Source organism: Protopterus annectens, chromosome 6.part0, assembly GCF_019279795.1.
Source record: "Protopterus annectens isolate FY-2018-M chromosome 6.part0, PAN1.0, whole genome shotgun sequence".
NCBI classification, from domain to species: Eukaryota; Metazoa; Chordata; order Ceratodontiformes; family Protopteridae; genus Protopterus; species Protopterus annectens.
Window position 1 is genome coordinate 823,094,349 of NC_056737.1, and position 26,563 is coordinate 823,120,911.

The window sequence follows — 26,563 nt, forward strand, 5'->3', positions numbered from 1 at the left end:
TAGGGCCAGCTATAAGGCCCTGCAAGACAGCAGTGGCAAAGCCAGCTCTGGATTTAGAAAAAACTGGCAAATGATAATGGTTGGTGAAAGTATGTACAGAACTCCAGGTAGCAGCTTCTAGGATGTCTCTGGTAGGAACACCTCTGAGAAAAGCTGCAGAAGTAGATGCAGCCCTGGTGGAGTGAGATCTGATCCTCTGGTGGATAGGTTTTCCATGGTGCTTATAGCAGAAATGAATGCAATGGCTTATCCATTTAGAAATGGTTTGTTTTGAAATAGCCTTCCCCTCTGCCCCTGCAGTAAATGCTACCAGCAGTTGTTCAGATTTTCTTCGAGGTTTAGTCCTGTCCAAGTAGAATCTAAACTGTCAGTGCACATCCAAGGAATGTAGAATCCGTTCCCCTTTGTTCTGTGGACTGGGAAAGAAGGTTGGCAAATGAATGGATTGATTAAGAGCCACACTGAATACCACCTTAGGCATGAAGGATGGATTGGTCCTGAGTGACACCCTGTCCTCTCCACTGCCATAAGGGCCTGTAATTCAGATATCCTTCTAGCTGAAGTGATTGCTAAAAGGAAAGCTGTTTTCCAAGAAAGAAATTTTAAGTCTGCAGTAGCAGCTGGCTCGAAAGGAGGTAAAGTGAGTTTCTTCAATAAAAAGTTAAGGTCCCAGGCAGGGGTTGGAGCTCTCCTGCGTGGTCTCAAAATTTTGGCCCCTCTGAGGTACTGTTTGAGCAGAGGATGAGAGAAGAGGGGAGGTTCTGTGTTATAACGAGATGAAATGGCTGAGGCGTGGATTTTAATGGAGGAAAAAGACAGACCCTTGAGAAACATCTCAGTTATGTATTACAAAATCTGAGGTAAATTGGGCACTGCTGTGCTCATCCCTTGAGATTGTTTCCAGGCACAGAATCTTTTCCATTTTTCACCATAAGATTTTCTAGTACTAGGCCTCCTTGCCTGTAAGATGACATCCATCACAGGTTTGCTGAGGGATGAAAAGGGTGAGTTTAAGTAATTAGCCAGGCTGCAAGGTTCAATGTTGGAAGCTGAGGGTGCAGAATCTGGTTCTCCTGCTGAGACAGCAGGGGAGGGGTCTGAGGCAGGTGCCATGGAGATAACTGTGACACACTGTGCAGGAGGGGGTGCCAGTGTTGGTGTGGCCAGTCTGGAGCAATCAAAATCACCCTTGGTTTGTCCTGTTTGACTTTTAGTAGAACTTTGGAGAGCAGAGGCAGTGGGGGAAAGGCATAGACTGATAGATTTTTCCAGCTGAAGGACAGAGCATCCACTTTCCAGGCTTGTTTATGGGGAGTTCTTGTGCAAAACTTGTCCAATTGGTAGTTCTGGGGGGGGGGGGGCAAATAGGTCTAAGTCTGGGCTCTCCCATTCGCTTGTCAACATGTTAAAAATCCTTGGTTCCAGTTTCCACTCATGTGGGTCCATGAGATTTCTGCTAGTCCGTCTGTCAGTGTATTTAATTTTCCTGGCAGGAATTGAGCTTGTAGGTGCACTTGGTAGCTCAAGGCTGTGTTCCACAATGCCATGGCTAGTCTGCAGAGGGGGTAGGAATATGTACCCCCCTGCTTGTTTATGTACCACATAACCATGGTGTTGTCCGTCTTTACCATTAGTTTTCCTGGAAGAATGTAGTCCTTGAAGGCTATCAGAGCATTCTGTACAGCTAACATTTCTTTTTGATTGATATGTAGGTGCAATTGACTTGGGTTCCATTCGCCCTGAATGCACTTCCCTGCCAGGTGATCCCCCCATGCATAGTCTGATGCATCTATTGTTAGGGTTTGGGTGGCAGGGGGTAGTGTGAATGGTAGTCCCTTGTTTTGGTGGCAGGCCTCTGCCCACCAGAGGAACTCTAGGCATAAGCAAGTTATGATAGGAATCATTGTTTCTAGGCTGTGAGAATGTTGACTTCATAGGCTTTCTAGATACCACTGTAGTTTCCTCATATGCAGTCTTGCATATGGAATTAGAAGAATGCAGGAGGCCATGAACTCCAAGGCTTGTAGTATTTGTCTTGCAGACAGCAGGGTTTCTGTGGCCACTTGTTTGAAATAGGTTATCAAATGAATTTGCTTTTCTGGCGTGAGGTAAGCCATCTGGTAAGTTGCATTCAAGCTTGCTCCCAGGAGTGTAATTTGTTGACAGGGTACCAGCTGTGATTTTTTTTCATTTATGGTGTACCCCAGACAAGTTAGAACCCTTTTTACAAACGCCAGATGATTCAAAGGTATGCCCTGGCTTTCTGCCTGAATTAGACAATCATCCAGGTATGGGTACATTTGAATATGTCTTTGCCTGCAAAATGCAATAACTGGAGCCAGGCACTTTGTGAATACCCTGGGCATAGTACACAAGCCAAAGGGCAGTGCAGAAAACTGATAATGCATGTAGCCTGCTTTGAAGCGTAGGTATCTTCTGCATGCTACAGGCCACCCTCTCAAACTCAGGAAAGTACAGTTTTGTACCTACCATAAATGTAGATGTCCGATAGGTATGCATCTGCAGTCCTAACATATGGGTTGTCCTGCCTCAGGCAGCCCTTCGGTCGGCCGGATTCCAAAGTCTGGGTCTGGCCTCGGCTGATGTCGCACTTCACCCGACGTCATAGCTGCTGGGGTATAAAGGCATCAGCCGACGCCATTTTCCTCAGTGTTTCTTTCCCCAGATGCCAGGTGCCCTCTAGGAAGGCTAAATTTGGATAAATGCAAATAATTCCAAACAGGAGAAAATAAAATATATATATATATATATATATATATATATATATATATATATATATATATATATATATACAAATATACATACAAACAAATACACCATAATAGATTCCCCCAGCTAGCTAAAAGAGGGGTAAGTACCCTAGGAATACCACAGAGGGGAAGGAGGGTGGGTAATCCTGACTGCAGATGCATACCTATCAGACATCTACATTTATGGTAGGTACAAAACTGTACTATGTCCTTCAAGGATGTATCTGCAGTCCTAACATATGGGTAGAATACCATAGCCAAACTGGGGGAGGAGGCACTAAGATAAAGATGGTGTAGTTAAGATCCCTTGCAAAACAGCAGTTGCAAAACCTGCTCGGGATCTGGAGTATAAAGGAAGATTATAATGCTTGGCAAATGTATGCACGGAGCTCCAAGTAGCAGCTTCTAAAATGTCTTTGGTAGCCACTCCTCGTAGGAAAGCTGTAGTGGTGGCTGTAGCTCTTGTGGAGTGAGGCCTGATATTGTCAGGAGTTGTCTTTCCATGAAAAGAGTAGCAAAATCTAATGCAATTTCCTATCCATTTTGAGATTGTCTGTTTTGAAATTGCTTTTCCTTGCACTCCTGTTGCATATGCTACCAGAAGCTGGTCAGTTTTTCTGTTGGTCTTAGTTCTGTCCAGATAGTAGCGTAATTGTCTGTGCACATCCAAGGTATGTAGTAGTCTTTCCCCCCTGTTCTGTGGGTTGGGGAAGAATGTAGGTAAATGAATCGCTTGGTTCAATGATACCCTGGAGATCACTTTTGGCATAAAAGTAGGATTAGTTCTCAGAGACACTTTATCCTGATGGAAGATAAGGAAAGGCTGTACTGCCATTAATGCCTGTAACTCAGATACCCTTCTTGCTGAAGTGATTGCTAGCAGAAAAGCAGTTTTCCAAGATAAGAACTGTAAGTCTGCTGTTGCTGCTGGTTCAAAAGGGGGAAGTGTTAATTTTTCCAGCACAAAGTTGAGATCCCATGTAGGTAAAGGTGGTTTCCTTGGAGGCTTTACATTTTTGATTCCTCTCAAGAACTGCCTGAGTAGAGGATGAGAGAAGACAGGAGGATCCATGTTGTACTCTGCTGAAATTGCTGATGCATGAATCTTAATGGAAGAGTAGGATAGGCCATTGTGGAACAGTTCTGCTAAGTATTCCAAGATGTGTGCTATGTTTGCCAATGAGACATTTTCTCCCTTTGCTGCACTCCAAATGAGGTATATTTTCCATTTGGCTGAATAAGTTTTCCTTGTGGAGGGTCTGCGTGCCTCCAGGATAATGTCCTTAACCCTCTGTGATAAATCTGGTTTATTTTGTTTTATGCAATATTCCAAGCAGCTAGCTGCAGTGTTTTCAAGTTTGGATGCAGGGTCTTGTAGTTGTTCTGTGTTAGAAGTAAGGGACATAGAGGTAGAGGCCATGAGTGTGTCCGAGACATGCTTCTCAGTAGTGGGTACCAATGTTGCCTTGGCCAGTCTGGAGCTATCAGGATTACCTTTGGCTGTTCCTCTCTGATCTTCAGTAGGACTTTGTACATCAAAGGAAGAGCTGGAAATACATATGCTGTCAGGTTTTTTCAGCTGAAGGAAAGGGAGTCCACCCTCCAGGCAAGTGGGTGGTATGCTCTTGTGCAGAATTTCTTCAATTGGTGGTTGTGTGGGGAGGCGAACGGGTCTATCTATGGCATTCCCCATTTCTTTGTTAGGGTTTTGAAGATATCTGGATGCAGCATCCATTCGTGAGCATCCGTGGTAGTTCTGCTTAAGGTGTCTGCTAGTGAATTTTCTTTTCCTGGTACAAATCTGGCCTGTAGTTGAATGTTGAGATTCAGGGCCAAATTCCACAGGTCCATTGCCATCCGGCATAGAGGATATGAGTGTGTACCTCCCTGTTTGTTGATGTACCACATGACTGTGGTATTGTCCGTCCTTATCAGCAGGTGACCTTGTTGAAGGAATGGTCTGAATGCCTGGATTGCATGTTTGACTGCCAGCATCTCCTTTAGGTTTATGTGTAGATTCAGCTGGTCTTGGGTCCATAGGCCTTGTATACACTTGTCCTCCATGTGTGCCCCCCAGCCTAGGTCTGAGGCGTCCGTGGTGATAGTCTGGCTTGGATGTGGTTTGTGGAAAGGCAATCCTCTGTTCATCTGACAGGCCTGAGCCCACCACAGGAATTCTTTTTTCAGGCATGGAATTATTGGAATCTGGGCTTCTAGACTGTGCTTGTGTTGAGACCATACATTCCTTAGGTACCATTGCAACTTTCTCATATGCAGCCTGGCATGCAGGATCAGTATTATGCAGGATGCCATGTAACCCATGGCTTGCAGGACTTTCCTTGCAGTAAGCTGAGTTTGTGTTGTTAATGTCATGAAATAGACTGGTAGTTGCTTTTGTTTTTCTTCTGTGAGAAAAGCCATCTGAGTTGTTGTATCCAGTTCTGCACCCAACAATGTTATCCTTTGGGATGGTACTAGTCTTGACTTTTGAATGTTGACTGTGTATCCCAAGGCTTGCAGCAGTTATATGACCTTTTCCAAATCTCTTGTTAATTTTGTCTTGTTGTCCGCTTGTATTAGGCAGTCATCCAGGTATGGGTAAATTTGAATTCCCTGAAGCCTGCAATGAGCAATTACTGATGCCAGGCATTTCGTGAATACTCTGGGCGCAGTAGATAAGCCAAAGGGCAATGCTGAGAATTGATAATGCTCTGATCCTGCAAGAAATCTGAGGTGTCTTCTGCAATCTGGTCGTATAGGGACGTGCAGGTATGCCTCCTTGAGATCTAGAGTCACCAGCCAAGACTCCTTACCCAGCATGGGAAGAAGTTGCTGGAGGGTCAGCATTTTGAATTTTGGAACAATGAGGTATGTGTTCAGTGCGGACAAGTCGAGAATAGTTCTCCATTGATTTTCTTTTCTTGGTACAAGGAAAAGCCTGGAGTAAAATCCTTGGCCTTGTTCCATAGGTGGTACCTTTTTTATAGCTCTCATTCTTAGTAAGTTGTTGATTTGTTTTTGAGCCTCTGTTTTTTGGCTTGGTGGAAGGTTTGGCATTCCTCTCTTTTTTGGTAGAGTATGGAAGTGAAACCTGTAGCCCTTGTCTATTGTTTGTAAAGTCCATTTGTCTCCTGTAATGCAATTCCAGTTGTCGGAGAATAAGGTTAGCTTTCCGCCCAAGGGTGCTTGCAGTTGTTCCCTGGTAGGCGGAACCAGAGCCAAGTCATTGTGTCTGTCCTGTGGAAGTGGTTGTAGTTGCAGCTGTGGCAGCACTTCTCTGGTTGGCAGGTTGCCACTGACGTCCCCTGTAGGCACCCCTAGATTGACCTCTGCCTCTTGGGCGTCTATTTCTGCCTCTCTGTGCTCTGGAGGTGTCTGGAAAGGACCAATTCTTCGAAGGCCAATTTCTGCTAAACCTCGGAGGTTGGACCTGTAAAAAATCCTTGACTGTTTGGGACAGATTTTGCTTTTTCTTCCACTTTCTTTAGAACCTCCTGTGCAGGGGAGCCAAACAAACTTTGTTTCTCCATAGGAGCATCTAGGAGTTTTGACTTAACATGGTCTGGTAAGGATTGTTCTTTTAACCAGGCATGCCTTCGAATCACTGCTCCAGTCATAGCTGATCTAAAGGAAGCCTCCAGTGCATCATAGCCACATTTTAAGAAATGATTACTGACCTGCTGAGAGTTATGTACCAAATCCTGAAGGGACTTGTGGTCTATAGGTTCAGGAGAGGACAGTTTTTTATTTAGCTGGTCTAACAAAAATTCCTGGTACTGAATCATGTGAAATTGACAGTTTAAGGCCCTGGCCGAAAGAGTAGCAGATGTATAAACCTTTTTACCCCATCTCTCTAATGCTCTAAATTCCCTTTCAGAGGGAAGAGGGTTTTTGGCAGAGGCAGCTGCCACACCTTTAGGGCCCTGTGAAATGGTTTCTGGGTCTGCAACATGAGCCTTATACAAGTGGTAGTGTGTGTCCGGGACCCTGTAATATCTATCAGGCTTGGCAGGGGCCGGAGGAAGAGATTCAGGGGCAGTACTGGCATCATTATATGCATCATCAACAACTGATAGTACTGGAGGAATGGCTAAAGGCCTATGCTGTGGTAAGTGTAAAAAAGTCCTTAGCCTTTTCCTTGAATCTGAAAAATCCTGGCCCTGCCATTGGAAGTGTTCCCTCATAGAATGTAGGGTTTCCCCAAAAGAAAATTCTTCAGGAGGAGAAGCAGAAGGAATGGAGTCTTCTGCATCAGAATCCTCATAAGGAGAATATGGGCCTTCCTGATGGTCTGAAATATCTGAGTCATCAGAGGAATAGTCTGTAGATACAGGTTCAGGGGGTTCAGTCCTAGGCCTCTTATCTGGAGGAGGTTGAGAGGCCCTGTCTGGGTGAGGTTGGGATCCCCTGATCAAAGAAATAAGATCCTCAGCCAGGCTGAGTATCTGGGAACTAGAGGTAGGCCTGTGAGAGGGAGCTTTTGTAGGTAAGGCCTTAGAAGATTTTGCTGCTTTAGCCCTGGAAAAGGCCTTGATAGACATAGAAGCAGGGGGTCTAGCAGCCCCACGTGCAGGGGTAGAAATGTCTAAAGGAATAGTGTCTGACAAATCCTGGGTGCCTGCTTCTGTAGCAGTAATTTCAGTAGCAGATTCAGCCATGCTCTGTGAGGCCTCGGTTATCGGAGGCATGCTTTCGGCCGAAGGAAGAACCGAGGACTCGGTTTCAGCCAAAACCGAGACACTCGCGGTTGGCCTAACCGTGGTTTCAGCCGAAACCGCGGACCGCGAGTGTCGGTCCTTTTCCTTGCGCTTTTTAGCTAATTGTGTAGTCGGGGTCTCCGACGGCATTTTATATGCAAAAGCGGGACCAAAAAACTCCTCTGCAAACTCCGACCGACGTCTAAGCGTCTGTCGGTTGAAGGAAGCACAGGCTAGACAAGCTGATACGTCGTGGTCTGGGCCTAAGCAAGGAAGGCAGTAAGAGTGGAAATCCTTATGAGGTATTTGTTTCCCACAAGTTAAACAATTATTTACTTTGTCTGACATCGGCTGAGGCAAGAAAGAGTCCCCAACGGGGTACTTAGCTTTTTTAGAAGTCTTCGGTAGTAGAAATCTCTGGATCTGACCGACCGGCACTTGCGAACAGCTTCTGCTTGGGCACCGCTGCAAGAAAGACTGAGGAAAATGGCGTCGGCTGATGCCTTTATACCCCAGCAGCTATGACGTCGGGTGAAGTGCGACATCAGCCGAGGCCAGACCCAGACTTTGGAATCCGGCCGACCGAAGGGCTGCCTGAGGCAGGACAACCCATATGTTAGGACTGCAGATGCATCCTTGAAGGACATCCCCACACAGCCTTCCTGAAGACACTGGAGGGTATAAATGTATCTCCAAACACCATTATATTGGGTGACTTCAACTACCCGAATATAGACTGGGAACATTACTCAAGCCCAAACTTTCTAGCCCAAAGGTTCCTGGAGTTCATAAATTCAAATGCCATGGAACAACTAGTCACCATTCCCACAAGAGGAGAAAATATACTAGATCTCATCATCACAAACATGGGGACAAAATGCTCCACACCGGAAGTATATCCCTCATTGGTGAGATCAGATCATAAACTAATCTTACTGGATATCCACATCCCGCCCCCACCCTAAACAAAAAAGACCACAGTGAAGAACTTCTCTAAAGCAAACTTCACACTACTCAAGACTGGTGTGGTATCCTTCAAGGCCCCCGAGCCAGTGGAAACCACAACCCAAGCTGTGGAAGCCCTTACAAATGCCTTCTACGAACACCTCCAGGACTGCATGGATCAGGCAATCCCTAATAAAACCAAGACTCTTTCCACCAAGGGCAAACGTCCAGTCTGGTGGACCCCAGCCATAAACAAACTTTACAATAAGAGGAGAAAGCTGTTACATGATAGAGCAAAATCCATAAAAGAGAAAACACCTTTGATCATTATTAGTACAAAAATATGAGCTCTCATAAAATCATCCAAGGCCAACTTTGAGAGAAAAATTGCCATAGATTCAAAAGACAATCATAAGGCCTTCTTCAGCTATGTTAGAAACCTGGGTGGAAACTCCCAGATATGCTCAGAATTAGTCCAAAATGATACAAAAATCACTGAACCCACAGACATTGCCAACATACTGGCAGACAGGTTCAGTGCAAACTTCACCCCCCCCCCCAAAAGGAGAGATAAGTATCCCAGCGGAGTGCAGCCTCCCAGACATCTCCAATGCGCAGGTGAAAGCTGCTCTCTCTAAAGCTAAAAACACAGCATCAATGGGACCGGATGGTGTCCCCGGCTGTGTGCTACACTAACTCAATGAGGAACTAAACCCGCACATAAGGCAGCTGTTTAATCTTAGCCTTACCACAGGATACGTGCCCAAGGAGTGGCGTACGGCAACTGTGGTCCCACTTCACAAAGGCGGTGCCTCTACGGACCCTGGTAATTACGCCCCATAAGCTTAACAAGCCTGGTCTGCAAAGCTATGGAGAGGATCATAATGGAACTCATAAACAAAGACATAGGGGACTTGCAGACATTGGAACCGACCCAGTTTGGCTTTGTCAAGGGCAGATCATGCCTTTTGAACTTGGTCGACTTCTTCGAAACAGTCACCAAGGCCATTGGTGAGGGAAAGGCAGTCCATACAGCCTACCTTGACCTTGCAAAAGCTTTGACACAATACCCCACTCGGGTATTATAGAGAAACTTACCAGCTTAAATGTAAACCCATATGTCACAAGATGGGTTGCAAACTGGCTAAAGGACAGAACCCACAGGGTTAGAGTAGCTGGCGCCATGTCAGACTCCAAGCCGGTCACAAGTGGTGTCCCACAGGGCTCAGTCCTTGGCCCCTGTTGTTTGGCATCTACTTCTCAGAAGTACAGGCTAACATAGGAGGACTATGGCTGACAAAGTTTGCAGATGACTGCAAACTGGGAGCCATAGTGGAAAGTACATCGGACACAGATATCCTTCAGAGGGGTCTCACGGAAACTGATAGCTGGTGCCAGAGCCATGGCCTGAAGTTAAATGCCAAAAAATGTATAGTCATACCCTTTGGGAAAAACAAGGTAACCCTAAGCTACCATATAGGTGGCAATCCACTATGCACAGAAGAGGTTATCAGGGACCTGGGGACCCAGGTTGACAGTGGCCTTTCTTTTGACACTCACATTGCTAAAGTGGTTAGAAAAACCTTCTACATTGCCCACCTGATCATGAAGGGATTCACATCCAGATCAAGTGAGGTTATTGTTCCCCTGTACTCTTCACTTATCAGACCAATGATCGAGTACAATGCCCCATTCGGGATGTATCTCACCCGACACCTGCAGCAATTGGAGAGACCCCAAAAGTTCCTCACCAAAAGGATAAAGGGACTCCAAAATCTGTAATATGCTGCCAGACTGAAGAAACTCCAGCTCTATTCAGTCGCATATCATCTGCTCAGAGGTGACCTGTGCCTGACATACAAGGCCATGTCCAACCCGGAATTAATGGGCATGCTCCACCTCAAAAAATCCAAATCTACCAGATCCACTAGAGCAAGCGACTTAAACCTTAGCACGGATATAAATAGGAGATGCTGGAGGGATAGATTTGTCACCCAGAGACTCCCTATGTTGTGGAATAAAATCCCGGTCCATGTGAGGCAGAGCACCTCGCTGGCTCTGTTCAAGAGAAATCTTGACCGGTGGATGGGAGATCGTAGATTTACCCCGGGAATCATCTCTGTGTCACTGCTGGACAGAGGCACAGCAAACTAATGGGCACAGTATTTTTTAACATAAGGGGTGGCGTAAGCCACAAAAACTCTGGGCTAGGCTTATAAATGCCTTAGGGCAGATAGCCTAGTATAAACCTATGAACCTATAAAAGAAAAATCCTCAGGAGGGGAAGCAGAGGGAATAGAATCCTCTGCATCAGAATCCTCATAAGTAGGTAAGGACAAATCAAGGTCATCAGAAGAGTCAGAAGAAACAGAATCCTGATCAGAAGATTCATAATTAAGCTCAGCCCTAGGCCTCTTGGGGGGGGGGGGGGGTTAACTACCCCTGATTAGAGTTATTAGATCTTCAGCCATTTTTATCATTTGTTTTTTAGGCATAGGGGCCTGAGCATTTGGCCTGGCCGTCATTTTTTTAGACATGGATCGAGATTTAGGCCTTAGTAATGAAGGAGGCGTCGATTTACTATGCAAGTCCATAGGCCTGAATACACCCTCAGAAGTCAGTGCCTGTACAGCGGCTCCGGACCCATCCAAAGTAGAGACATCTGCGGGTTCCATCTCGTGACATACCGGACTCCGAATGGGTCTCAGTAGAGGCCTGCAAATCAGAAGTAGCGGGTATCAGGGGCTGCGAAAGCGCCTCACTGAGTCCCTGCGAACTGGCGACGGCTTAGGAGAAGCATCGTCGGCAGTTTTGGACCTCGGCGGCCAGTCTCTGTCTTTATCTTTGCATTTTTTTGGAATCCCAGTAGTTGGATGGCTAACCGACGACATTTCTGGATAATTAAATTGAGAACCGAAATATTTAGAGGCAAAAATATACCAAAGACGGACAGTCAGCTGATTAAATAAAGCACAAAACCGACAGTAAGGTACGTCGTGGTCAGGGCCTAAGCAAGGAATACAGTACAAATGAAAATCTTTATGAGTTATTTGCTTTCCACAAGTAATGCAATTATTAACTTTTACTGACATCAGTAAGGAGCAAGAAAAAGTTTCCCCAACGGGGTACTTAGCTTAAGTTGAAGACTTTGGTTCTGAAACTCGAAAATGAAAATTTCAGGAGTCGGCCGACCGCCACTTGCAAACTGCTTCTGCTTCGGGCACCACATGGCATGAAAGACTGATGTAATGTTGTCAGCTGCATGTTTTATACCCCTGACGACCTGATGTTATGGAAGAAGGGACAGCAACCGACGCAGGACCCAAGACTTTGTTAATCAGGCCGACTGAGGGCAACCTGCAAGCAGATTACCCAAATGTAATGACTGCAACAGTGAAACATGAAGAATATCATAAAGGAATAATATTGGCTCTACGACATCGAAAAGGAAATAATTTATGATGTATGTTCAGAAACAATAACTGCTGCAGACTATAAACAAACCTACTACCTTAGGAACACAAACATACAGTATGTTCTGCTTGCTTATTTTTATAAGTCTAGATATACTGGGTATTGTGTTCCTAAGGAGTTGATTGTTACTTCGTATCAGGTTTTACTGCCTTTGACATTCAATGATCAAGGGGTTAAAAGGTTAAACTACTGCTAGATAATTCTGCCAAGCAGGAATCTTAACCAATGCACAGAAGATTAACAACAGACTACATGGAAGCAAAGCAGTCACTATGTAAAACTAAATGGAGTGATGCTTTCAGTGGAAAGAATGAAGAAAGAATGTGATTAAGTTTTGAAAGGGAAATTATATGAATGTAAAAAAAAAATTAAAAATGTTTAACATCAGGGTCTAAGAACACAAGGTCAATCGGATATATTACCATAAGAACTAGATACTTAATTAACATGAGAGATAGCAAACAGAAGAAATGGAAATGGGGTTAGCTATAACTCTGAAAACCAAAATAAGCAAACTGGACAGACAAATTAAAGATAGTGTGAGACAAGTCCAGGAAAGTTTTGAAGACCAATTAAGATGTTAAGCATAACAGGAAGTTATTTTGTAGACGTATAAGAAGGATTAGAAGTAAAAACACAAACTGATAAACTGTGTGTTGGTCCTAAACACAACAGATTATAGATATTTTAAAAAATCTTATGCAAAACAGTACAACTCAACAAAAAAGAGGTGATATTTGACGATACTGAAATTAGATTATACTGAAAAAAGAACTATGCAAAATGGACAGAAGCAAAGCATGGGGATGACAAAGAATTAATAATAATGACCTGACAACACTTTAATCAATTATGGTTTACAGACAGTCCTAACTCCCTGGTACTTTTTACTCTTTGGAAAAAAATGTCATATTTTTTATTTAGATTTGGCTCTTAAGGATTGGTACCAGGGCATTTGGTGACTATTTTTAAAAGCTTTTACCTCAAGCATTAACTTTGCAGGTAGGAAGTAGGACAGACTCTTCAAGGCTCAGCTAACTGCTCGTCAGCCTCCTTTAATGACTAGGACATGGACACAGGTCTTGGTAACTTGATTGTTCTCTCCCTTACCAGCAAGATGATTGAAGTTATCTTTGGGGGCTCTGGTCTTTACTCTGGTTTCCCTTAGCCTTAGCCATTGATACATACATACATTTTTTTTCAGGAATGGGCAATGATGCCCTCCTTCTAGTCTGCCAATATACCAAAACAGGCATTCTCATAATAGGTGCCCAAGTTTTTCTTAAAAATATATCTTATCTAGTGCTTGCTTTAATATAATTTGGTAGTCTATTCTATGCATTAGCTACTGTCTCAGAGAACCAATTAGTATATCTTCTCCTCCTATATAATCTTATACACAGGCTGTCTGATAATTCTCTACCATTCTTTGATAAACCAGAACAGCCCAGAGTTAGTTGTGTCTAAATGCCCTATATACCTGAATAAGGTATCCTCTTAAGTATCTGTATGAGATAGTGTACAAGTCCAGATATTTTAATCTTTCATAAGTTAAAAGTTTACATCCATTCATGCCCTTGGTGTATTTCCACTGTACTCTTTCCAATTTACTTATGCTACTATTCTTTTAAGGTTTCCTTATTATTAATGTAACTTATAAAAATGATTTCATCATTTCTGATTTTCTAGACTTTTTGAATTGTTTTATACAACCTACTAAGGTCAATAACCAACTGGTTGATATGATCAGGAAAATAAAGAATACTTAAAGCTGGATCTACCCATATACCCACGTCCTTAAATGAATCCACAGTTTCAATTAGTGTGTGCTGTATTAAATATTTACCCTTCAGTCTATGTCTCTCAAACCTCACATGCTTCATTTTTATGCATTTTTCGGCATATTATTCTCCTGTCCCCAAATGGTCAACTTAGTCAAGTTCTTTTGTAGACATGCTATGTCTGTAACAGATGTAATCGGTTAATTTTCAAGTCATCTGGCATACAGATGGTACAGCGCCACAGATGAAAAAGATAAATCTGAAAGACACAACCTAAACAAAACAAACATCAGCCTAGTTTAGAGCTTTTCAGGATGCTCTGTAACCTAGAATCTCACATGTCCAGTTGCTGTATGGTACTTGCCACATCCTGTTTGTAAAGCATGCAGCTATCCATCTTATCAAGATTAATAAATTAGAACGATTAGGTATTTATCAGTGTTTTACATCTAACCTTATCAAAGGTTGCAGTTAATGTCTATGTGATTTACACCACAGCACAATTTTTCATTTATAAAAATAAACTTTAATTGTCGACCATGAGCGCTTTCACAGGTAAACCATGATTCATCAGATGCTAATAAAACATTGACCTCAGCTCGACTATAAATACACTTAAACTTAATAGGTTACATGACCCAATCATTCAATTAAAACAAATTATCAAATACAACAGTTATTAAAAACACACACAGAATATACATATATATAAATATATATATATATATATATAAACACACACACACACACAACCTATTGCATTACTATTTAATTGACTACAGCAACTTTACTAATTTTCTAAACTACATTTATATTATAAAAAATTGTCATAAGTATATACACACGTATACATCATAAGACATTTATATTTATGTTTGTATAGACATTTGTATTTATATTTATGTATATATCATAAATAAAACCGACCTTATATATTCCTTGTCTATCACCTGGCCGATGGCCTGGATTTCAATTTAGGCTTAATGGACACGAACTCATTAAGGCCGTGCCCATAATCTCCCCTAAGTCTTATAATCCACTTAGCTTCCAGTTGTTCAGTCCGATTACGAACATCTCCCCTTCTCTTATTTTCAAAGACTTTGCCAATAGTAAAGTAATTTGCCAGGTCATAGCTAAAAGGAATCACTTACCAAACAACTAAGTTAATTAAGAAAGTCACTTGCCAGCAACTGGTAAAAACTGATATCCCAGTCCATGTAGGACTTTACAAGACCTGCACACAATGTAATACTTCCTCATGAGACCACCTTGATTTAAGAATTCTAATGTCAGAGTTTCAGATCCATTACCTTTTCTTGTCAGTCTAGCATCAACATTGGATTGCTAGGAAGATCACATTTCCAAGTCCCTGCGCTCCTTCCTTGAAATCCCTCAACCACTGCCATTTCCTCCCTGTGACATAACCTCAAGCTTCTCTCTAAATCTCCTCCAACTCGATGTCTGGAAGCTCTGGCTCTAGTAGCAAAGCTTCATAGCATACACCTTCTGAAGGCAGTAAAGACAGCTCTGAAGTAGGTCCTGACAAGTGATCTGACAACCAAAGTAACTCATGGAAGGTGTGCATTTAAACGCCAAACATTAAAATTTTCCTAATGCATAAGGAAGGATTAAGATTCAAACTTAATGAGTACCAGAAAAATACTAGATGGAGCATAAAAGCTAATTGTACCTTCATAGTCCAGAATATGACACTATGATGAGTGCCTAACAGAGGCATGCAAGCACCTCCCCCCAAATGTGTGGTAGCTGAGGTGGTTTCAGAAATGTGCAGCACTGCGAGCATCAGAACAGGCAATGCAGTTACCAAATGCAGAAGGTCAATTAATTCATATCAGCAGAGAGAAGGTACTGATGACTCTTCTTCATCTGAAAAAACGAAAACATATAAAACTATTTATTCCAGTCCAGAAACAATAACTGAGGTGGAAAGGACTCAGAGGTACTGCTGATGAGCCCTACTATTTGTTGCTAACCTTGTGGTAGAAGGTCAGAACAATGAACCTGGATGAACACAGGCATCTTCTTCTACTTCTTCCCTCTTCTCAGAATTGGTATATATACAATGGGGGGGTGTCCTATCATACAGATATATATTATATACTATATATTGTATATTATATACTATATATTATATATTACATACTATATATTATATACTATATACTATATATTATATATTATATACTATATATTATATACTATATATTATATACTACATATTATATATTATATACTATATATTATATACTATATATCATATATTATATACTATATATTATATATTATACAGAGCCTGTTTGTTCTGTTGTATGTTGCTTTCGCTGAAAGAACAAACTGGTGTGTTTTTTCATCATATGACAGTGTAGTTGACCACAGAGATTTGTTGTATGTTGTTTTATTATACTGTACTAGATTTTTTTGGGGTTAAGGAAAGTACTTTTGGTATTCTTGGTAGAGGTGTGTGCGCCAGTGTTTGTAGGTAAGGGCAAGGGCTAGGTAAGGTGACAGATTCAGTTGTGTGTGTGAGAGAAGAGAGACAGTGTGAGTGAGAGAGAGTGTGCATACACTCATATGAGTGTTTTCAGGCTACAGTTAGGGTAAGGGCTAGGTTACGGGATCGACTTAGAGTTTTGCATGTTAACGTTGCAGGTGTTCATGTCCAAGTGCCTTGTGTAGTGACAGTGCAAGGAAAAAGGATTTCATAAATTACTGTGTAGGGTTAGTGGTAGGGTCAGAATTGGCATGCATGAGTAAGGGGCTGAACTCTGATTCATAGTAGTTATGTTTGATAACCCTAACCATACATCTTAGACATTAACTTAAGAAAACGACTTTCCATAACAATACCACTATTCAAACGAGTTTGGACAGTTTTTTTTTTTTTTTGCTTAAGTCATGACAAAACCAGAGCACTTGTTTTCTTCTTTTTCTTTTGCAATAGGTTAAGGTTTGACTTTTTGTATATTTTGGTTAAGTGAGTTTCAATCTGAAGCAGTCAGAGGGAGTGTCAACCATTCCTCAATTCATAATATACTTATGTGCGCGTGTGTGTGTGTGTGTGTGTGTGTGTGTGTGTGTGTGTGTGTGTGTGTGTGTGTGTGTGTGTCTGTGTGCAATTATCTCATGAAACGGCAAATGCTCTTTTGAGTGAAGAAATAAAAAATTATCTTTTTAGACTAAGCACAAAAAAAAAGTTAAGTACTCACCATAACGTTCCATTTGTGTTGTTAATTTTCATTCTTCCTCAACTGTTGGGTTCGGATCTGACTCGGCCACTTTTTACAGCTCGTGGAACACTGAAGATCTCAAGCTCCACTCTAACCAATAATGTATTAGTTCCCTACTATACCTCAGATCTTGTTTGCTGACCTTAGTCAATATAGTAAATGACAAATAACAGTATCTAGAGCTCAAGAGAAGGAACCATAGTTCCTTTAGCATCTCCTAATCCTTCCATAAGTCAAACTGGTAGGGGGTTGGATGGAGGGAAGTTGAGGAAGAATGAAAATGGACAACACCGATGGAAAGTTATGGTGAGTACATAACATTTTAATCTGATGTTGTCATTTTCATCCACTACTCAACTGCTGGGACAGAGTCCCCGGCTACCTAAATCCCAGGAGGTCTCTAAGGAAGGATATTCCTGAGCACTGCTGAGCTAATGGCTGCTCTTCCCCTAGAGACCAGATCCAATTTGAAATGAGCAATAAAGGTATTAGGGTTAGCCCAAGTAGCAGCTGCACAAATATCATCCAAGGATGATCTGGATAAAAATACTGAAGAGGTTGCCATAGACCTGGTAGAATAAGCTTTTATAGGTTTTGGAAAATGCAAACGTAACAAAATACAATCAGTTACCCATTTGGCTAAGATGGTTGCTTTAATAATTGGTTTGCCCAATTTTGAATCCGAAAATGAGACAAACTGATCTGATTTCTTGAAATGCTTTTATCTACACAGGGCAAAAATTAATAGTCTGGGAACATCAAACATATGCAACATATATTCTCATTTATTTAAAAAAAAAACTGGAAAGAAAACCGGAAGGTTGATAGTTTAGAATGTATATAAAAAATAGAATGTATATAAAAAATATGCCAACCTGGTTGTTCTCAGTTGGGAACAAAGTTGCCTATTCAACCACCCCTCTTTTACTAAAATAAAAGTTTATAAACATTTCGTAGATGATATTTTTATTATTTGGGAAGGCACAGAAATTGATTTTAAGAACTTCTTAACATATTTAGAAACTACTTCATCATTCCTCAAATTTACCATGGAATGTTCTCATGAAAAGGTACATTTTTTAGACACAACACTTAGTATCACTGATGATGGCTCTATTGTATCAACACTTTACAGAAAGCCTACTTGGAAGAACACTTTATTAACCTTCGATAGTATGCACCCTAGGCATATTTTTCCAGGTATAATAAAAAGTCAATTTATTAGGCTAACTAGACTTTGTAAAAATAGCGATGACTTGTATTCTGAAGCTGATTACCTGGAAAAATTGTTTATTGAGAGAGGTTATCATCCAAATTTAGTCAATAACATCAAAAATAGCATTATTAATAAAATACCACCAATCCACAAGACCTCCACACTCCTGAATACAGAACACAGAGATACAAAAATGAATTATGTTGCCATCACTTTGAATTATACCAGCAACACGAATCATGTTAAAGATGTGTACAATAACAATTGGAAGATTTTAATTATGGATCCAGACACTAAAATTATTGTAGGAAATAAACCTCATTTTATGTATAGAAATAGTCCTAATCTTAAACGGATATTATGCAATGATATACATGTTGTACACTCTACATCTATTCTGAATAGCAGAAGAACGGGTACCTTTCCTTGTTACAGCTGCAACAGATGTAATTTTATTTCTGAAGTACAAGAGTTTCAACACCCCAGTTTAAATTATACCTTTCAACCAAGGTTTTTTGCAACTTGTACTACAAAAAACCTAATCTATCTTGCAACTTGTAAAGGATGCCAGGCTTTTTATGTTGGGCTAACAAAGAGATGTCTGAAGGACAGAATATATGGACATCTCTATGATATACAAAGAAAGAATGACCTCAATGCTCTAGCGAAACACACAATAGAATTTCCTTTGCATAAGTTTTGCTTTAGAGTTTTAGAGATAGTCACTATTAATAAGAGAGGTGGCAATAATACCACATATTTGAGTAATAAAGAATTAAAATGGATTTTACGATTAGGTGCCCACATACCTCCTGGCATCAATAGTTATATATCTATAAAACCCGTTCTAGAAACTAGATGAGTTCTTTTACAAATTATATGTCTAATATTATTTGTTCCCAAGATATTTTATGGGTATTAAATATGTATATGATAGATCTACTATATTCTATTTTTTAGAACTGTAAATTTGATGTTTTACATACATATTTATTTATATATATCTACATACTTATTTATTTATTTACTTGCCTGTACACCTAAGTATTTATTAATATATCAATTTATTAATTTATGTATATAATCATTTGTTCACAGATTCATTAATTAATATTTTTAGTACTTGTAGTCCCATGTACTTTTTATTCAATATTTTACCCACACTTTTACTATACATTCTACATGCTCATATTATTCATCTTGTTCCAATTCTATGAATTTTAACCACTCAATGACATTTATCTATAACTGGTAAAACTGGCACAAATATTAGTGATGTGCTCGCTTCCCCTCCCCCCTTTTACCTCCCCCTTCCCCCTCTCCCCCCCTTCCCCCTTCCCTTCCTATCTTTTCTCCTCCCTTTACTTTAACATTCCTTCCTGCATTTGTCTATTTGTTGCTTTATTCACTAATAAAAGTTTTTAATTCACATATTTATAATGTTACATTTTAGTTATCTACACTAATTTTAGTTCAATAGCATCTTTTGTATGAGACTTATAGTAAAAATCAGTTGATATTTCCTATATTCCTTATTATTCATATAAAATAAATAAAATAAATAAATATGTTATCTTGGTTTACATATAGTTGAATGTATGTTTAACTTAATCTGAATGAGTTTTATAGCATTAATTAGTAGATATTTCCTGTTGTTTATACAAACTAGAAAATGCTACTTTAGCCTGCATATAACTAAATGTGAACTCAAGTTAATTATATCTAATTGAAAGTATTTTATCCAATTAATCTATTATGATTACTGGCTTTGGCGCCTTTTCTGCTATATAAACAGAAATTTTATATGATTTTATATTGTCTGATGAAGCGTAGTAGGTGCTACGCGAAAGCGCTCACTCAATAAATTTCTTCTTTATACTATTATTGGACTTTTGCCGAATTTTTATTAGTCTGTTTTTGCTGATTTTGCTTGGACTTGTCACTGAGCCTTGGAATTTGTTCGCGGATTTACTACTGAACCTTGTATTTTCGTGGTGAGAGAACCTGGTATTTAATACCAAGGTTGATAGTTTGATTAATATTGTACTCTGACACCACCTAAGGAAGGAAGGAGGGATGGATTAGTTCGTAAAGATATCTTGTCTTTATAAAAATCAAATAAGGAGGTTTAGAAAATGGGGCTTGAGGTTCTGATACTCTTCAGGCAGATGAAATGACCACTAAAAATGACAGTCTTCCAGGATAAAAATTTTAGTTCACGCTTGGGTGATGGTTCAAAGGGAGGTTGGGTCAAAGATTGTAAAACGTAATTTCAAATCCCACTGGGGAGACACATCATTAAAAGGAGGGCTAAGAAGAAAGGTTCCCCTTATAAAGGATTTATAAAGTTTGGAAGAAGCTAAGGATGAATTGTTTACTCCAATGTGAAAATTAGAAATGGCAGCTAGTTGTACTTTTCCAGTTGAAGAACTAGCACTTTAATTAAAAATTGTAGTTAAAAATCTCAAGAACTTTAGGTACTGGGACTGAAAAAAGGTCAATGTCATTCTGTTGTAACCAAATAACAAACCTTTTCCACTTATGTCTGTATGTTTTTCTAGCTGAAACTTGGTGGGAGGATAAAAGAATGTGGAGAACAGGAGAGGAGAGCCTGGGCTGTCTTGCTATTAACATAAGTGGAGATGCCATATGGTCAGTTTCAAGCCTAAGATGTCTGAGTATATCATGTCTGTCGAATGAGGCAGAAGGTCTGGAACTGGATCCAGAATCCACTGGGGGGAAAAGCAGATGAGGCCAAAGAAAGGCAAACCAAATCTGATGAGGTCAATAAGGAGCAATGAGGATGACTGTACTCTTCAATTGAGATACCTTCTGAAGGAATTTGGAGATTAGAGGCACTAAGAGAAGGTGTAGAGGAGAGCAGGAGGCCAACTGTTGAGAAGAGCATCTTTCAGTGACTCCCCCAGAGGGGGGACTAGGGCAAAGAACCCGCTGCACTTGTTGTTGAGTGGGGAGATGCAAAGAAATCTCAGCAAGGTTGACCTCACAGATGGAATACCTTATCCGCCACTTTCATGTTGAGAGATCACTCATGAGGCATTAGAATGGAGCCACTTAATTTGTCTGCTATCATGCTGGATTTCCCCGGAATGTGTGTTGCTATCAGAAATCAATTGGATGGGATCACCCATTACCACACTCTCAAAGCTTCTCAACATAGGGGATAATATTTGGTTCCTCCTCGTTTGTCGATGTACCAGTTACTGACATGTTGTCTGCTTGAATCGCAATGGTCCCAGAGACCACAGTGTCTTGGAAGGCCTGCAACACTAGGAGGACTGGTCTCATTTCTAGAACACTGACATGCGTTTTGGTCTCTTCAGGGGACCATGCACTTTGGACTGTCTTTCCCAAGAAATGCCACCCCACCATCTGGGAAGTGTCTGTGATAACTATGGCCTTAGGCTGAGGGAAACGGAAGGGATGACCTTGCATTATCTGAATGGCGTCATCATCCTATCTACATCTGCTTTGGTCAGAATTCTGGAGGATCAAGAAGAGGAAGCAATGAACAAACTACTGGAGTGCTGACGTCTTTCCAGAAAAGGAGATGGGAGATTGGAAGATACTGGATCCAGAGTCAGAGGAGACCGGCTCAAGGAATCCTATCCTTGTGTTTCTTTGAATCTGAGGGGGTTGGATCTGGCATCACAAAGTTTGGATCCGAAGAAGTCGGGTTGGAGGGTTTGGTCTTCAGATCCGATTGAGTTGGATCCAACAATTTAGATATTTTCAGAGGCAATTCTGAGTTCAGAGCAGAAGAATCTGAAGGGTCTGATGAATGCTTTTTTGGCCTCCTTTTATCTCCTTTCTTGAGGGTTTGAGCCCCAAATGCTGTATCAGAGGATGTCATAGGCATTAATACTCTGAAGATTAATTTTTGTGGCCAATAAGGGCCCTTGGATTAAAGGCCTTACATATCTCTCATAAAGAGTTCAAATGGGCCGGGCCTAAGCAATAAACGCACAACTCATGTGCATTCGACAAAGGAATCTTATGACCACAGACCTTACATATTTTTAAAACCTGAAGGTTTTCAGACATATTTATAGCTGTAAACAGTAGTAGTCCAGACAGAGAAAGAAAGACAATTTTTTTTTTACTTTTAAATAGTAATGAAAAATCTGAAAAGAAATATTACCAGCAATGGTAATTTAAAAGGACTACCTTAACGGTAATGGAAAGGGAAGAGAAAAAGGAGAAAATGCCAACAATGGCATTGAGAAAAAAATACACTAAATTGTGTAATAAGGACTAAAGAGGATTAAATGAAAAAGGAAAGGAGGTTTTATATATATATATATATATATATATATATATATATTTCTGAATTCTACTACTACTCATGAAAAAGAAGTTTCAACTCGAGAGCTAACAACAATCAAGTCTGAACATGAAGGTGGGAAATGAGATCTAAGATACAGTAGGGGACTAATGCATTATAAGTAAGACAGGGGTTTGAGAGCTTCAGTGTTCCACGAGCTGTAAAAGGTGGCAGAGTCGGATCTGAGGATCCGATCCCAACAGTTGAAGAATGAATGAAAATGACAACATCAGATCAGTATTTATGTAGGAGGGTATCCCTCTGCACCCCCAAACCCCTTGCTAATTATAAATACCAATTATGAGATCACACAACAGCAGGATAAGGGCAAACTCCCAGACCTTGCTGTACACTGATCACTGAGACAAAGCAGCACTCGGGGGGGGGGGGGGGGGGGGCATGAAAAAAGAAAGTCTGTAAATTTGAGCATTCCTTCTTACTGACTGTAACCATATATAGTGAAAGGGTGTGTAATCATGCCCCCAGGGGAGCTAGCCCTTGCAAAAAATGGTTTTGTGATGTTATGAGTCTGCCTGTCAACTTTCCTAGGTTTTAGATATTTTAGGTTTGAGTAATCATGTGTTGATTAAATGAGATGTGATTATTCAGACCTATACTGCTGAGTGTTTCTTCAGTACAATGAATAATGACCTATAAAAAACAAGTTAATCCTATCCAAAAACTACAAATAAGCAAAATACTCAAAGGTACTGCTGAGTTTTTAAGAACTATACAAAACAAGTTAATCCAGTCCAAAAAGTATAACAGAAAAGTAAAGAACTACTAATATTAAAAGACACAAATTACAATCATAAGAGAAAGAAAACTTACTGTATCAGTGGTGATTCCTGGAAAAATTCGTAGCAGCCCCACATTCCTATTCAAGTTTGTTTCCACGAAGAACGTCTTGGTGGTGTTGGCTCTCCAAATTGCATCCCAGTTAACTGTTGTACAACATAAAAACATGAGTACAAACTTGAATGAAAACAATGCAGAAGAACAAGTGAAGAATTATTTGTGTCATAAAGACTTCAATCAGTAGCTTTCATATTCCCCTCCAGTATCTGGTGAAAACACTAAAGGAAACCATCAGCTAAAACACCTGGCATCTTGTTCCTTACAGCTGACAAAAATTACCACACATTCTACCCATGTATGCCCTCAACTTTCCTTTCAAAATAGAAATGTACACATAATGTACACAATCTTCTCATATCATAATGGAAAAAGGAAAATAATTACACCTGAAACTGCTGTGCTGATGAAGCTCTGCTTCAGTGGTAGGCATGGCTGCCCTTCACTGCTCAGACGGACAAATCAATTCCAGCTCAGTTAATGAAGATTACTTCTCAGAACATTCCTAGTATGTCAGTACATCAGAAGGCAAGCTCATCATCAGCAAAGTAAATAGCTCACTTTTGTAAATGATATCTTCCTCTGTGAGAGCAAGAACCCTGCCTCTTTCACCTCCTAAACTAGCAGACTTAATATAATCAAGTCATTGATACACTTTGTGACAAGGTCAAACCCTATATGGACTGACCACCTTTGATGAATGTGTGCTTTGTCCAGCTATTTTTGATGTATTTGGCTGCCATTCAACATGTAAAGTTCAGTTTTAACTGCAATGATAGCTACTATGGTCAATAAAATGCTTAAAAGATGATTGTTTAGGAAAATGATAATCCCATTTAGTTTCCATTTCTGGCACTGCTGTCAGATTTATTCACTTTTTATTACATTGCAAAAGAGATGTAAATTCCCAAAGACTCACTAGGTTTCTGGATAGGAGTGCATGCAAATGAATTTCAGCTTTCAAATAATTTTAAGCAAAACTTTGCAGCACAGGAACAAAGGGCTTATTACAATCGGTTTAAAGCAGAACACAAACCAGAGTATTACAGGAATAAAGTTTCATATACAATATTCAGAAATACTCAAGGTGTGCAGTAATTCTAAGCACTGCTATTCTAGGCAAACGCAAAGAAGGTCTTGTATAAGATGGTATAACAAGATAATCTCATTTTCTAAGGACGCAGACTACATTATGACAAAGAGAATGCTTACTGCCTCCAAAAGGTTATTCTGGGCTAAAAAAATAAAAGTTAGTAATAACTTCTTATCGCACTGCAGGGAGCATTAATATAGCATAGAAACAGATAATTATTTTGTTTCTGAACATGGTGGTATTTTAAAAGACTTAAAGCCTGAATTTCTTGGACTGTAGCAAACATCATAAACATAAAAACAAAACAAAAAAAAAATATATATATGTATGTATAGATACAGAGAGAGAGTTCTACAGTGATACTTGAGCTGAAGCAAATATTACACTTCTGAGGCAGTACATGGTACTGCCTACTGCAAATCAAACAGGGCTACTTGTCCATGTTGAACAGTAAAAAAAAATAAATAAATAAATAAAAGACAAGTGATACTTGCAGACATCAGTTTAAAGATAATTAATGAAAGCAACATACTGACTGTGGTCAAACTAACAACTTTACCCTATGTACCTACGATGTGCTAAGAGATCTGGGATCACAAGTAGACTGCGACCTTAACTTTGACCACCATGTGTCTACTGTAGTAAGGACGGCTTTCTATGAAGCACAATTGATTAGCAAAGGCATCACCTCCAGAGCAAAAGAGGTTATAACCCTTCTATACTTGGCACTAATCATGCCCATATTTGAGTACAATGCCCTTTTCGGTATGTACCGTACAACGCACATGTAGCAACTGGAAAGACCTCAGGTTTCTAACTAACAAGATTAAGGGACTCCAGCACGTGCCTCACACAGACCGACTAAAGTCCCTGTCACTATACTCAGTGTCGTACAAACTTCTTAGGGGAGACTTATGCCTGGCTTATGTTGCAATCTCCGACACAAACCTAATGAATGTGCTGCACATCCATAAATCAAACAGGACTACAGCTACCTGTTCCAAGGACCTAAATATGGCCTGCGACTTGAATAGGATGTGCGGGAGGGAAAGATTTGTCTCCCAGCAAGTGCTGCATCTTTGGAATAGGCGGCCTATTCATGTGAAGCAGAACACCTTTATAACACTGTTCAAAAGGAACCTGGATAAGTGGATGGGGCACTGTAACTTCTTACTGGGGAGAGTACCCAAAACCCTCCTGGACATGGGCAGTCATTACTAAATACAATCCTGGGTATTGACTAGAGCATTTATGGTATTACACTGGGATGAAACAGCTAGGCTTGAAATGAGGTCGATAGCCTAGTAACCTCCTATAATCACACCATACTAATCAAAGGAACTATGGATAAATATCTACCCTGGGCCTTGTGAAATAGATAGCTGGTAGCTACAAGGAAGGCAGTGGAACAAATGAGACAGGAAATTTTTATGGAGAATGGGTAGGTAGAACTCAAGGTGTTCCTCACTGATCTGTGCTGGAAACCAGTTTATCCAACATTAAGGCCACAGATCCAATACATAATAATATGCTATTTTACATAAAACAAGTAGACAAGGTCAAATGTAGGAAATAAAACCCAGCACATACATACTGGACAACAAAAATGGACTATGAAAGTACAGTTGTGTAAACTTACCATAAATGTAGATGTTCGAGTGTATTCACTGTTTCAGTCATCACATTTGGGTTATCTGCTTGCAGGTAGCCCTCAGTCGGCCTGATTATCAAAGTCTTGGGTCCTGTGTCGGTTGCTGTCTCATCTTCCATGACGTCAGGTAGTCAGGGGTATAAAGCATGCAGCCGACACCATTACATCAGTTTTTCTTGCCCCAGATGTCAGGTGCCCCCATAATGGGAAGCAATTATATACAAGGTTACACCTCCAACAAAAAAGCAAATACACCAAAAAGCTTTAAGCATAGTAAACAAGAATAGAGGTATAGTTGATAGAAGTCAGGGGGCTGAAGGGAGGGTAATCAGGACTGCAACAGTGAATATACTTGAACATCTACATTTATGGTAAGTGTACACAACTATACTATGTTCTTCATGTTTCACTGTTGCAGTCATCACATTTGGGTAGACTCCCAAAGCTAAGGATGGGAGGAGGCAATTAGATAGCATTTAGACGAACT

The 26,563-nt window shown here is 40.4% G+C and overlaps 1 protein-coding gene across 1 annotated transcript in view; it reads right to left on the reverse strand.

Annotated features, from left to right (window-relative positions):
- Positions 1-26,563, reverse strand: part of ASPG (asparaginase) — an 856,377-nt gene that overhangs the window by 288,154 nt on the left and 541,660 nt on the right. The window contains exon 7 of the mRNA XM_044073584.1: positions 23,309-23,421. Coding sequence (XP_043929519.1) covers positions 23,309-23,421 — 113 coding nt within the window. The remainder of the gene's footprint in view (positions 1-23,308; positions 23,422-26,563) is intronic.